Source organism: Puma concolor, chromosome E1 (assembly GCF_028749965.1).
Source record: "Puma concolor isolate L17-30 chromosome E1, mPumCon1.1.hap2, whole genome shotgun sequence".
In the NCBI taxonomy this organism is placed as follows: domain Eukaryota; kingdom Metazoa; phylum Chordata; class Mammalia; order Carnivora; family Felidae; genus Puma; species Puma concolor.
Genome location: NC_141680.1, coordinates 45,528,224 through 45,544,106, shown reverse-complemented (window position 1 = coordinate 45,544,106; position 15,883 = coordinate 45,528,224). Strand labels below are relative to the sequence as shown.

At 38.3% G+C, this 15,883-nt stretch overlaps 1 protein-coding gene across 1 annotated transcript in view; it reads right to left on the bottom strand.

Moving 5' to 3' along the window:
- Nucleotides 1–144: 144 nt before the first annotated feature.
- The window catches only part of LOC147574427 (uncharacterized), a 28,535-nt gene continuing 12,796 nt past the window's right edge, over nucleotides 145–15,883 (bottom strand). The window contains exons 7-8 of the mRNA XM_086685472.1: nucleotides 12,147–12,251; nucleotides 145–390 (exon numbers count right to left, since the gene is read on the bottom strand). Of these exons, the coding sequence (XP_086541598.1) occupies nucleotides 248–390; nucleotides 12,147–12,251 (248 nt within the window). The 3' untranslated portion in view covers nucleotides 145–247. The remainder of the gene's footprint in view (nucleotides 391–12,146; nucleotides 12,252–15,883) is intronic.

The following is a 15,883-nucleotide window of genomic DNA, read 5'->3' as shown; positions in this document are numbered from 1 at the left end:
TCCAGATGGCAAGACTGATGATTGATGAGCCTCTTGATTTTGACATATTTTTAAATGGCAATTTATGTATTCCTAAATATGAAAAATAATTATCTTTAGAATTATGGATATTTTTAACTCTAACTTCTAAGTGATCTAGAATAAACATGGAGATTTGGATTATACAAAATTTGTAGGCTATAATTCTAATTCCCTCAAGATTCTACCTGATACTTGCAATGGCTGAACAACTCCCTGGATGACTATATTAACTCTCTTGAAGACTATTCTGATATTTGAAATGCCCACCATTAATTGGAAGTAATTTCTTTAGCTCCGAATGCTCTGGTGAGGACTCTATCCCCATATTTTGCAAGACATTTTCCAGGTCACTGAGGTCAACTTCTCCTCCTGCAGAACAAAAGAAGTAGAGAAAGATGACACTTTAAAAAATAGCATAATTTCCAGTTATTAAAGAGAAATAAAGCATAATGATACCTGCTAAAAAATAAGCAGTCAGCTACAGACACAAAATGAACAGTGTTTCTTTAACACTGGCAAAAGAGATGCTCCCATAATAATGGTTATAAAGTAATATTTCACAATTGAATAAGGTTCATATAATTTAAAAATTATTAGAATAATAAAGATGATCGGTACAAATAACTTAATATAGGGTATGGAAATTAAGCTAGAAATCAATAGCAAAAGCTACTAGGAAACTCCCCTAACTTTGGAAACTAAAGAATGCCTCTCTAAATAAATCATGTGTCAAAAAAATAAACCAAACTGGAAGTTAGAATATTTTGAATTGAGTAAAAATAATAATATTACATATTAAAACTTAAAGGATATGGTAAGGTTGTGCTGAGGGAAATTCACAGCCTTAAATGCATGTAATAGAAAAGATGAAAAGATCAATAACCCAAGGTTCTATCTTAAAAAGTTAGGAAAGAACAGCAAATTAAACCCCTCAAAAGGAGAAGAAAAGTTCTAAGGACAAAAGCAGAAACTACTGAAATGAAAAGCAAACTTTAAATAAAATCAATACAGCCAAATGTTGGGTTTTGGAAAGACCAACAAAAGTGATACATACCCGCACTAAGACTGACAAAGGAAAAAAAGAGAGAAAGCACAAAGAATAAATATTTCTAATGACAAAAAGGACATTACTAAGAATAGCCAAGAAGAGTTTAGAGAAGTAAATAAAATTGGGAGGATTTATGCTTCAGATATCAAGACAGATTAAATCTACATTAAAAGAGTAGGTATACTGGTGCAAGGACCAGCAGATAGACCAAAGAACAAAAAGAATAAAAAGTCCACACGTTTATTATCTTTGATTTATGAAAAAGCTAGCCTTACATTAAAGTAGGGAAAGGATCATCTTGTCAATAAATGGTGAATATCCATTTAGAAGAAAAAGGGACCCTTATCCCACATCATGTAGAAAAATCAATTGAGTGGATTATAGATCTAAATGTGAAAGGAAAATAATAAAGCTCCCACAAGATAAAATAGGAGACGTTTTCATGACCGCGGTGTATGGAAGGATTTCTTCAACAGGCTCCCAAACATTCTAACTATAAAAGAAAAAAGGTTGACTAATTCAACTACGTGTCAAAGAGAAACTTTTGTTCATCAGAAGATAAAATACAAGAGGAGACACCACACAGCACTGCCAATGCCCCCGCGGAGAAGCTGAGATCACCACCGAATTTGAAATATTTAAAGTGGATTCAAAATTGTTTCAGTAATGCAGACAATTAAGTGCGTTGTTGTGGGTGACGTTGCTGTTGGTAAAACATGACTCCTGATATCCTACACAACAAACACATTTCCGAGGATGTACCGACTCTTGGTGACAACTATGCAGTCACCATTATGATCGATAGGGGGCCATACACTCTTGGACTTTCTGATACTGCGGGGCAAGAGGACTATGACAGATTACAACTGCCAAGTTATTCTACAAACGTATTTCAATGTATCTACGAATACATTTCTACAAATGTATTCCAGTCTGTTATTCAGTGATCTCTGCCTCCTCATTCGAAAATGTGAAGGAAATGTGGGTGCCTGAGATAACTTACCACTGTCCCAAGACTCCTTTCTTGCTTGTCGGGACCCAAATTGATCTTAAAGATGACTCCTCTACGACTGAGAAACCAAGAACAAAGAGAAGTCTATCCCTCCGGAGACTGCCGAAATGATGTGAAAAGCTGGCCCATGACCTGAAGGTGGTCAAATATGTGGCGGGTTCTGCACTCACAGAAAGGCCTAAAGAATGTATGTGACGAGGCAATATTGGCTGGCCTGGGGCCTCCAGAACCAAAGGAGAGCTGCTGCTATGAACAACTCTCCAGAGCCCTTTCTGCACTGCTGGTGTCAGCATTGTACTAAAAGCAATGTTAAACTAAAGATGAAAAATTCAAATTCATTTCTGCAATAATGACAAGTGCCTTGCACCTACAAACATGCACTTGTGTGAGACAAGGCCCATAGGTATGATTCCCTTCCCTTTCTCAATATTAGTTAATTCAGTAATTGTGTATTGTCAGAAAGGGATTAGTACTAGGTTTTTATCTTGTTGTTTCAAAAATATTTTTTTTGTTGTTTAAAAGCAAGGCATGCTTGTGATGACTCTGTAATCGACGAATTTGGGTTGTTAAAGCTACTCCCAGGCTCCATCCACTCTCGAGTTGCAAATATTTATGTGCCCAACATGAAAGCAGCCAAATCCATAAAGCAACTATTAATAGATATGTAAAGGAAGAAATTGATAGCAATGAACTAACAGTAAAGGACTTTAACATCCCACTTATACCAAATATATAAAGCAACTATTATTCTGGAGAACAATCTGGGAAATCCAGTTTTTTTCTTTTACCTTTATTGGCGGGGAGGAGAGAGTATGTGGGCATTTGTTTTTATTTAGTCATGCTTTTTAAATTCATTAGCCACTGGACAGCTCTTAGGGGGAAGAGGATGGACTGACTCCACATTCCATTTCCTAGATCAAGTTTAGAACACTTGTCCCCCACCTGGTGCTCTTAGGAAGGAGTATAGTAAATGCCTCATTTAATAACATACTCATAGTTAAAAGTTGCCTTTTCTCTCCACCCATGAGTAGGCCCAGTACTGGATGAAATTCCTGAAAGTAGGGAGAACCTGTCTGGCCCCTCCTCTTTTCTAGGATGTACTCTATATGTGACTGTGACTTTCAGGGAAATTTGATTGCCATATGCTATTTTTTTGACGTTACTTTCTAACTTCTTTCACTGATAAATGAAGAAAAGTGTTTTGGGGGGTATTTTGAAATACATCCAATGGATTGAGTGTGTAATTAAAAAACATTTTTCCCTATCAAAAAAAAAGACGATAAAATATAAGTGAAAAGTCAAACTATACAGCAAGATATTTATAGTTTATATAACCTGCAAGGGACTTGTATCTAGAGTACATTAAAAAAAAAAACAAACAAACAGGTAAAAGATAAACGAAAAATGCAATAGGAATTTCTGGGAAAGATGGCAAGGTAGGAGGATCCTAAGCTCATTTGTCTCATGGATACCCCTCGATACACCCATGTCAGTGTAACCAACCCAGAAAATAACCTGAAGACTGTCAGAACAGACCCCCCACAGTTAATTGAAGAGAAGAGGCCACAATGAAAAGAATGGGAGGAATAATGGAGATGTGGTTAGAACCAGACCCCCAGGAAAACCAACCACAAATGTGAGGGACGCCACAAGCACGGAAAAGGGAGAGGAAGAGATCTCCTACCAGGCACCCCAGACATGGGTGACCTGCACTGTAAAGACAAACCCCCATAATATTTGGCTTTGAAAGACAGAGGGGCTTAACTTTTTTTTTTTTTAACTTTTACAATCACTGGAGCTTAACACCTAGAATTTTAAAAATCAGTTGGCTTGGCTCTGGGAGAGCTGGAGGGCAAGAGGAAACAGTCTCCATCCTTAAAGAGACAGCATAACAAACAGCCCTGCAGGGATCCAGCATAGAAGTGGCAGTTTGAAAAGTGGCTGGGATATAGAGAAAGGAGATTTATTTACTAATCTCAGAACTTCTCCTGGAAGGGCAGGGATCTTTAGGAGACTTCTCCAAGAATAAAAGACCTGGCAGGCACCATTTCTCTCCCCTACCCCCACCCTAATCCAGATACCCAGACAGCTGCAGGAACCAGCTGGAACACTTGCCATGTAGCTTGCTAACACCGCTTGACCCACCCCTGCATTCTCCTGCAGACTGCCCCCTCCAACCATCCCCACTGGGCAGGAGTCCATCCAAAGCAGCACTAGATGCCTCTCATTTTGTAAGCAGCAGGCAGCTCCAACACTGTCCAGGACCACTCCCAAGTGACTCTTGCCCTGGGAGAGGGAACATAATCACACACATCAGTTTGACTATATTCCCAGCTCTGGGATGGGTACAGACCTCTGACTGCCAGCTCTACCCACCAATGAAGATCTCACAGCGGGCAGCAGAAAGTGAGCACCCTGATGTTTGGTGCAACCACAGCTCTGGCAAATGGGGTGAGGGCAGGCATCTGGTCTGACCCAACTCAAGCCCAAGGTGGCCCCAGACTGGCCCTTTAGCATCACAGGGACCAAACCTTGTCCACAACAGGCAAAGAAGGCCATTGCAGATGACAACTGATGGCAAACATGACTCAACAATCACAGCCCTAGGGCATGCAACACCCAGAGAAGACAGCTGAAATGCTAGTTTTTGGTGAACAGGGGACATTACACAACAGGACACTACAGGGCCTCTTCTTCATAAGACCGCTTTTTTCAAGATCAGGGACATAGCTGACTTTCCCAATACATAGAAACAGACACAGGGAGTTAGACAAAATGAAGCTGCGGCCTATGTCCCAAATGAAAGAACAGGTCAAAATCACAGCAAAAGAGCTAAATGAAACAGAGATAAGCAATATACCCGATAGAGAATTTAAAGTAATGGTCATGAAGGTACTTACTGGATGTGAGGAAAGAGTAGAGGATCATAGTGAGAAATTCAACAAAGATATGAGAAAATACAAAAAAAGAACCAGAGATGAAGAACTCATTAACTAAAATTAAAAACACACTAGAGTGAATAAATAGTAGACTAGAGGAAGCAAAAGAACAGATCATTACTGAAAGAACAGTAATGGAAAGCAACTAAGCTGAAAAGGAAAGAGTAAAAGAACAATATAAAATGAGAATAGAGAACTCAGTGACACCATCACATGTAATAACATTAGCATTATAGGGATCCCAGAAGGAGAAGAGAGAGAAAAGCGGCCAGAAAAGTTTGTTAGAAGAAATAATAGCTGAAAAATTCCCTAATGTGGAGAAGGAGACAAATCAAGATTCAGAAGACTCTGAGTCCCCAACAAAATAAACCCAAGGAAGTCTACACCAAGACACATAATAATTAAAATGGCAAAAAATAGTGGTAAAGAGAGAACTTTAAAAGCAGCAAGAGAAAAAAGTTATATGCAAGGGAAACTCCTTAAGTCTATCCGCTGATTTTTCAGAAGAAACTTTGCAGTCCAGAAGGGAGTGGTATGATATATTCAAAGTGCTGAAAGAAAACAACCTGCAACCAAGAATACTCTATCCAGCAAGGCTATCATTCAGAATAGAAGGAGAGACAGAGTTTCCCAGACAAACAAAAGTAAAAGGCATTCCTCACCATTAAACCGGTCTTACAAGAAATGTTAAGAGGAATTCTTTGGAAAGGAAAGGCCATAATCAGGAGCAAGCAAATTAGGAAAGGAAAAAAATTCACAGGGGCATACAAACATAACCAAAGTGGTAGATCAATCACTTATAAAACCAGTATGGAAGTTAAAGCACAAAAGCAGTAAAATCAATTATAGCTATAGAAATCAGTCAAGGAATTCACAAAATAAAAGGAAGTAAAATATGAAATCATACATATAAAATGTGTGTGTGGGGGGGGGAGGGGAGAAATTTAGTGCTTTTAGAATGGGTTCAAACTTAAGCAACCAGCACCTAATATAGGCTGCTTATATGCATAGGATATTATATATAAACCTGATGGCAACCACAAATAAAAAAACGTGTAATAGATATGCAAAAAACAAAAGAAAAAGATATTGACGCATATCACTAAAGGCCATCAAACCACAACGGAAGAAAGCAAGAGAAGAAAGGAACAAAGAAGAACTACAAAAGCCACCAAAAGCTACTAGAACCGATAAATGAAATCAGCCAAGTTACAGGGTACAAAATCAATATACAGAAATCTGTTGCATTTCTACACATTAATAATGAAGTAGAGAAAGAGAAATTAAGAAAACAATCCCATTTTCAATTGCACCAAAAATAATAAAATATTTAGGAGTAAATTCAGCCACAGAGGTGAAAGACCCATACATTGAAAACTATAAAATATTGATGAAAACATTGGAAGATGACATAAACAAATGGAAAGATATTCCATGCTCATGAAGTAGAAGAACAAATACTGTTAAAATGTCCATAGTATGCAAAGCAATCTACAGATTTAATGAATTCTCTATCAAAATACCAGTAACAAATATAACAAATAGTCCTAAAATTTATACGGAACCTCAGAAACCCCGAACAGCCAAAACAATCTTGACAAAGAAGAACAAAGCGGGTGGTATCACAATTCCAGATTTCAAGTCATACTACAAAGCGGTAGCAATCGAAACAATATAGTACTGGTATAAAAAGAGACATATAGACCAATAGAAAAGGGTAGAAAGCATATAAAGCATATTTAGGCATATAATCCACAATTATATGGTCAATTAATCTTTGACAAAAGATTATACAATGGGAAAAAAGACAATCTCTTCAACAAATGGTGCTGGGAAAACTGGACAGCTACATATAACAGAATGAAACTGGACCACTTTACACCCCACACCAAGGGATACTAAAATGGATTAAAGACCTAAATAGGAGACTTACTGCTATAAAAATCTAGAAAAGAGCACAGGCAGTAATTTCTCTGACATTGGCCGTAGCAACATTTTTTTCTAGATATGTCTCCTGAGGCAAGGGGAATAAAAGCAAAAATAAACTATTGGGATGCCATCAAAATAAAAACTTCTGCATAGCAAAGGAAATAATCAACAAAATTAAAAGACAACCTATTGGATGGGAGAAGATATTTGCAAATGATGTATCTGATAAAGAGTTAGTATCAAAATGTATAAAGAACTTACACCAAGTCAACATCAAAAAGCCCCAAATAAACCAATTAAAAAATGGGCAGAAGACACAAGCAGACATTTCTCCAAAGAAGACATACAGATGACCAACAGACATGTGAAAACAAGCTCAATATCACCTATCATCAGGGATACACAAATCAAAACTACAATGAGATATCACCTCACACCGGTCAGGATAGCTAAAATCAAAAACACAAGAAACAACAAGGGTTGGTGAGGATGTGGAAAAAAAGGAACTCTCGTGCACTGTTGGTGGGAATGCAAACTGGTGCAGCCACTGTGGAAGACATTATGGAGAGTCCTCAAAAAAATTAAAAATAGACTACCCTATGATCCAGTAATCACATTACTGGGTATTTATCCAAAGAATACAAAAACACTAATTCAGAAGGATATGTGCACCTCTATGTTTATTGCAGCATTATTTACAATAACCATACTATAGAAGCAGCCCAAGTGTCCATCAGCTGATGAATGGATAAAGAAGATGTAGTGTGTGTGTGTGTGTGTGTGTGTGTGTGTATATATATACACGCACATATATATATATATATACACACACACACACACACACACACATACACATACATATATATAATGGAATATATATATATATAATGGAATATATATATAATGGAATATATATATAATGGAAATTATATATATAATGGAATATATATATAATGGAAATTATATATATAATGGAATATATATATAATGGAATATATATGTAATGGAATATTATTCGGCCATAAAAAGAATGAAATCTTGCCATTTGCAACAACATGGATGGAGCTAGAGACTATAATGCTAAGTGAAATAAGTCAATCAGAGAAAGACAAATATCAAAGGATTTCACTCATATGTGGAATTTAAGAAATAAACAAACAAAGAGAAAAAAAAAGAGTGAGAGAAACTAAGGAACAGACTCTGAAGTACAGAGAACACACCGATGGTTACCAGGAGGCAGATGGGTGGGTGGGTTGGGGGATGAGTGAAGTAGGTAATGGGGACTGAAGAGTACACTTAGCTGATGAGCACTGAGTAATGTATAGAGCTGTTGAATAATGTATAGCTGTCACTAGAATGTATACCTGAAACTAATATAACACCTTATGATACATATACTTGAATTTAAAAAACAAAAATTTTTTTAAAAATTCAGTATGTAGAACACAGACATCCAAGCAAATAGGCAACAGACATGAAAGGAGCTTTATAGGGGCGCCTGGGTGGCGCAGTCGGTTAAGCGTCCGACTTCAGCCAGGTCACGATCTCGCGCTCCGTGAGTTTGAGCCCCGCGTCGGGCTCTGGGCTGATGGCTCAGAGCCTGGAGCCTGTTTCCAATTCTGTGTCTCCCTCTCTCTCTGCCCCTCCCCCGTTCATGCTCTGTCTCTCTCTGTCCCCAGAATAAATAAACGTCGAAAAAAATATTAAAAAAAAAAAAAAAAAAAAAGAAAGGAGCTTTATAGCAGAGGTATCCAAATAACCAGTAAACATGAATGCTCAACATCATTAATCATTAGGGAAATCCAAAAATAACAGTGGGATACCACAGCATGCTCACCAGAATGGCTACAATGGAGAAGAGAGATAATACCAAGTATTAGCAAGGATGTAAAGCAATTGTTGATGTGTCAAATGGTACAACTGCTTTAGAAAATGGATTGACAATATCTACTCAAGTACACACAATCCCATCTTACAACAAAGAAATTTCATTTCTAGGTGGATGGCCTAGAATTGTGCACATATGTTCACCAAAAGGCATATACAAGAATATTCATAGCAATATGTTCTTCATAACTGCTCCACACTAGAAATGTCCTGTGATGGTAGACTGGATACATATCTTGTGGTATACTGACCCAGTGGAATATCGCACGGCAATTCAGGTACAACGAGCTAGTCAGAAATCATTTTACCTACTACCGCACATTCTCTAAAGATCTCCTTGACTATAATTTGACTGTACAATATGCAGCAATGAAAACTAACAAACTGCCGCTACATGCAACAATGTGGACAAATCTCAGAGAATAAGATGTAATACAATGTTACATGAAAGAAGTCAGACATCATGGAACACAGATCAGATGACTGCATTTATACAAATTTCAAAAGCGGGTGAAACTAATCTGTGGTCCTAGAATACAGGCTGCAGTTACCTCCAGAGAGTCCAGAGGACATGACTGTGAAGTGGTATAGTGGCTCTTCTGTATTATTGATAATGTATTCCTTCATCCAGGTGATAGATAAAGATGTATGTTCACTTGGTAATAATTCTTAAGCTGGACACATTACACAATGTAGTAATTACGTGTTTCATACTTCAGTAAAATCTTTATCACAGGAAAAAATATAATTTAGTGTAGACTTGGGATCTCATATTTATAGTAATTTCTCACTGACCTGTAATAACTTGTACTGAATCTATCAATGTTTTTAGATCAGTCTTCCCTTTAGCTAAAAAATAAGACATAATGGAGATACAAAGCAGGTTCTTTAAAAAATTATAAAATAAGAAACCAGAAATAAGCTACATTTCATTATTCCACATCACCATTTGGGCTCACTTGAATTGCTTAATTCTTAGTTTTATGACATTGATTCTATTTTACTTTTTTAAATTTTTTTAATGTTTTAATTTATTTTTCTTTGAGACAGAGAGAGACAGAGTAGGAGCAGGGGAGGGGCAAAGAGAGAGGGAGACACAGAATCCAAAGCAGGCTCCAGGTTCTGAGCTGTCAGCACAGAGCCTGACGCAGGGCTCGAACTCACAGACTGTGAGATCACGACCTGAGCTGAAGTCGGACGCTTAACCGACTGAGCCACCCAGGTGCCCCAAGACATTGATTCTATTTTAGTAAGCTGGCCTTTGACCCTTGAACCATAAAGTCTGGCCCATGGAAAAATATGCTTTTACTCAGCTCTTTTAGTCCTTATAAACAGGATAGAAAATACCATCCATGCAAGTTAATTCTCTAAAGGCCCTCAATTCTGGTAATGCTATGACTCTTAAGTATGAGTCTCTAGTGAAGAAAAGTCTATTTTCATCTCTGGTTCATTGCTAATATACTCTGATTCTCCCTGTTGCTCAGAATTGCTGCAAATGATTACAATGTACTAGAAGTAAGTATTAGTGGCCTGACCAAAGGCAGTTTTTGTTTTCCTTAGGAATCATTCACTTTTTCGCTCATTTACTCTATCATCTCTCACTCAACATTTATAGGGTGCTTACTTATAGGCCAGACACTCTGCTACGTACTAGATACAGAATAACCTTTTCTATTCTAAGGTCACATTAAAGTGACAAGACAGGCAAATAAACATACATTTACACAATGTGGCAATTATAATGAAAAATGTATGCAGTTATTGTGGAAACACAGAGAAGAGACATCTAATGGAGCCTGGGTATTTAAAGAACTTACTAGAAAAAGTGCCCTCAACTCTAATAAGCAATGGTGAGGAGTAGGTCAAACAAAGGGGAAGGGGAAACCCTCTGAATAGCGGGGAAAGTATAAACAAAACAAAGATGCGACAAAAAGCATGATATATGTATGCTTGGAATAAAAGTTCAATGTTAGTGAGGGTAAAATACTAGATTGAACAGATAAGGCCAACCCAGATAATGAAAGAGCTTGTTTGCCATAAAAAGGACTTGAGACAATCCCAAGTACCTAACTGAAAGCCATTAAAGGATTTTAAATTGGTGCAGAATGTCATCAGATTTGCATCTTATATGGATCACTCTAACATCTAATATTTTGTGGAAGCCGTTGTAGTAGCTGAAGTCAGGAATGAAAGGACCTAAAATAGGGCAGTGGTAGCAGGGAGTGAGAGAAGCTGATGCATTTACCTATGGGATTTTTTCCAATGGTTTATTATGAAAATTTGTAAACATATAGCAAAGTTGAAGGAACTGTGCAATAAACACCCATATGCCCACCATCTGATTCTACTATTTAACATTTTACTATACTTGGCTTGTCACATATCCATCCATCTACCCATCTGAGTGCAGTAATTTTTAAATTTAGGTTTATATAAAGGTAAAACTTACAAAATTAGGTGACAGATAATCCAGATAGTGGTTGACAGGAATTGGGGGAATCAAAAATGAATTCCATATATCTAGCTTAGGTGAATAGATGGATAGGGAGAGCACAAATGAGATTGAGAATACAGGACTAGGAGACTGGACAGGAAAATACTGAATTCAGTTCTAAATTCTAAATTCAGTTCAGTTGGGAAAAAGAAGCATCCCATGGAATATCCAAGTAGAAATGTCTAGCAGGCATTTGGATACACCAGTCTGAAGCTGTATAGAAACACAGATTTACAGTCATAAGCATGTAGATGATAGGTTGAACAAAAGACAGTGATGAGATTACCCAGGTAGAGTATGCAAAATGAAAATCAAAAAATGAGAAGATCCAGGTTAGGAGGAAAAAAACACAGAAGCCAAAGGAGAATAATTTCAAGAAGGTGAGGATTATCACCAATACAAAAGACCGTAGAAAGCTCCAATGAAAAGTGAATAATGTCTAATGCAACTAGCAAATGGCAGGTTACTGGTGCCCGGAGAGAACTTTCAGTGGTATTATGGGGCTGTGTCCGAAGAGAGGAATGATGGGGAATGTGGGAAGGGTACACAGTGGGCTTGCATTTATTTCCTTTCCCATCGTTTAACTGTGCTTCCTCAACATTCCCAGATGTGAAAGATGGTCTTGGAATCAGTCTAGTCAAGTGCTTTGTGTTCTATATACATTCAGAAAATGGAAGACAGGATTAGTTCTTGTTCTAGAACTACATTTTTCCCTACATTTTACATCACAAAATTAATCTGGTTTCAGAATAACGCTTACATAGACCCTCGAGACCAAATTTTCCTGAAAGACTTTTTATATCTAAAATGAGTCACCATAAAGTGGAAGTTTTCTTTTCATCTCTCCAGAATCTTCTTTGGCGAGTTCAAAGCCCATGTTCCCTAGTATCTCGTCCAGGTCTCTGACAGCTACTGTCTCTCCTCAGGGAAAGAGAAAAAAATATGAAAATTCCTACTAATGCTGAAATGTTCCATATATTTTACCCATTCATTATAGACTTGGCAGAAATATGCAAGATCCATGGAACATGTTTCAGTTTACGGCAGGGCTTCAATACGGTTAGAATTAAGCTCACTTCTCTTAAACCTTTTTGGAAAAATAACCATATACACCATAAACTTCTAAAGGAACAGAATTAGTTTCCAGTGTATAATTTTTATGATAGAAACAGGCAGGGGGCGCCTGGGTGGCTCCGTCAGTTAAGTGTCCGACTTCAGCTCAGGTCATGATCTCACAGTTCCTGGGTTCAAGACCCACATCTAGTTCTGTGCTGACGGCTCAGAGCCTGGAGCCTGCTTCAGATTCTGTCTGTCTGTCTGTATGTCTCTCTCTCTCTCTCTCTCTCTCTCTCTCTCTCTCTCTCTGCCTCTCCCCCACTCATGCTCTGTCTCTGTCTCTCAAAAGAAAATAAATGTTAAACATTTTTAAGAAAAATAAATGGGCAGTTCCAGTGAAACGAGAACATCACCATGGTTGGAGTAAGAACACAAGGGTTGAATATTGTTCTCTACTATTTATTATCTACTGGAACTTAGGTAAATAACCTAACTTTGAGTCCTAGTTTTCTGTTGTATGAAACAAAGATGAGACTATCTTGCAGAGCTTCTGTGAAGATAAAATAACACTTATGAAAAGATCTAGAATTCTGTCAGGTATGTAGCAGACGTTTGATACGTTTTGTTTTAAATTTTTTTTTACATTTATTTATTTTTTAGAGACAGAGCGAGACAGAGCGAGACAGAGCAAAGCGGGGGAGGGGCAGAGAGCGAAGGAGACACAGAATCTGAAGCAGGCAAGCATTCAGCACAGAGCCCAACGTGGGGCTCGAACCCACGAACAGGGAGATCATGACCTGAGCTGAAGTCGGTCACCTAACCAACTGAGCCACCCAGGCGCCCCGCGTGATACATTTTAATAACTACATCTAAGCCAAAGTAGCATTGGCTTCCTTTTTTTTTTTTTTTTTTTTTTAGCTCTAACTAGATTCATTGCCTGTGCTAACCAAAATCACAGAATAATTACATTCTTATTCTGCATTTCACAATTAACCTGCAGTAATAAATTCTGTCTCTTGTCTTGGAAAATTTGTTAAAATTCATATCAATAAGATCAATATAAAAGCCCCAAAGAAAACAACCTGCCAAGATAAAATAATTTCAATTATATTGAATCCATATGTTGGAGAGTATCAGGATTCTTTATCACACGATTAGGAAGTAAGACAATAAGTGATCCATTGCGAGTGGTTTGTTGATTCATCATCAATCTCACCTTGGAAAGGTAAGATTTCACAATGATACAGCTTCCTGTTAGCTAAAGACAAGGCAAAATTCAAATCACAGAGAAAGAGAAGTAGAATTCATAAAACTGCTTAAGTTTCATAAAGAAGCACTTTTCTCATTTGGCTTATACATCTGGAATACCTATCTCCATAATAATATAAAAGTTAGGTCAAAATCTTTTCCCCTTGAAGCAGCTGTGAGTGACATCCTGCCATGTTGAAACATGTGGAACAGGTATGACATTGTAAATTGTACTCATGTATTTTTCTTCTTCATATTCCTTTTCTTCCATAAAATTTTTCCTATTCAGCCATAGAATTTATATAACTCAGAGGAAAGAGGGTTTTTTTTTAATTTTCAAAAGCTACTTTTTATAAAGCAAACCTGAAAATCTAACATTTCGTTTTACTGTGAACCAGAGGGTTGAAAGGGAAAAAAAAAAATGACACAAGGAAGCTCCCTTTCCCCCTTCTTCCCATATCCTATTTGGTAAGAAGAGGAGGGGAAAAGTCTGTTAACTACCTGAAGGGAGTGGGTGAGGGGAGGAGAAACAGGTGATGGCGGAGAAACAGTTTCACATCTGAAAGTGGTATCACACTGTATGTTAACTAACTGGAATTTAAACAAAAACTTAAAAAATAGAGTTAACCTAGCTTCTTCCGGTTTAATATAAAAAGTTCCTTTTTGGGGGCGCCTGGGTGGCGCAGTCGGTTAAGCGTCCGACTTCAGCCAGGTCACGATCTCGCGGTCCGTGAGTTCGAGCCCCGCGTCGGGCTCTGGGCTGGTGGCTCGGAGCCTGGAGCCTGTTTCCGATTCTGTGTCTCCCTCTCTCTCTGCCCCTCCCCCGTTCATGCTCTGTCTCTCTCTGTCCCAAAAATAAATAAAAAACGTTGAAAAAAAAAAAAAAAATTAAAAAAAAAAAAAAAGTTCCTTTTTGGTTGACCTAGTTTATTTTGGGAAATTCTCAGTTTTTCAAATCTTTCCGCACGTCCGCTCTGAGAGGCCTCCTCGTAGTATCAGGGAAAGCTTGGGGGTCCTGCTGCCCGTAAAGGAGGGCGGCCAGACCTTGGGTTGCCCTCTGGATTCTCGATAGCTTCTTCAACAAAATCCACATTTCATGAGCCCTGACAGCCCATTTCATGAGTCCTGACATCTCCTGCTGAAGTTGATGGCCTGAGAAACTTGTGGTCTGTGTCGTTGTGGTCTGTGTCGTTGTTGTTTTGTTTTTTAGCAAAGTCAAGGTTCTTTGGTCCTTCCTTCACTAACTTGGTTGGCTAAGCCCTAGCATTCACTGGTGATGAGGTCCTCTGTGTCTCAGTCAAGTATTCTATTAGTCCCGAGACCATACTGCCTACTCCATAGCCTCTGGAGGGATCACCTCTCCCTTTGACTTGGTGTCCCATGGCAGACCCACTGACCTCCATCTCTGAGAAACCTTCTACATTGCTTACTGGGAGTACGTGGGAAAACTGGATATCCTTCATACCACACAAAGCCAAAGGGGGCAAAGCGGCGGCCTGTTTCCAGCCCTCCCTCTGCCTAAGAACACCATACCACAATATCTATTCTGGTGAAAATGGCATCTTGTCTGGACACCCAATGAGGTGGTGACATCCCAGAGTTCCAAATAGGAAGCACGACAAAAGGTCTCCTTGGTTTTTTCTATACCCTCACTCCCATCCCATCAACACATCTAGAGTTTTTCTTCTATCTTACCTCCTATCAAGGTTTGATTAGAAAGAGGGGTTGAGGGTAGAGATGACGGGGATGTGCAGCAGGCAGCAAGAACACTTAAACCTTTTTTTGAGAGAGAGAGAGAGAGAGAGATCTTTATCTCTATTTCTCCCCCCAGTTGCACTTTCTTAAACCATAGATTCATAAATACAGAGAACAAACTGTTGGTTGCCAGAGGAAAGGGGAGTTGGGGGGGGGGATGCATGAAATAGGTAAACAGAGTCACAAAGATGAAAAGTACAGCATAGGGAATATAGTCAGTAATATAATAACGTTGTATGATGACAGATGGTAACGACATTTACCATGGTGAGCAGTTAAATAGATAATTATTGAACCGCTACATTGCACACCTGAAACTAGTATAACGTTGTATGTCAACTACACTTCAATAATTTAAAAAATATTGCTAAGAATACTGTTGCAAAAATATGTTTTAAAAGCATTACTATCTCAGGTGCGCCTGGGTGGCTCAGTTGGTTAAGTGTCTGACTTCAGCTAAGGTCATGATCTCATGGTTCATGGGTTCAAGCCCT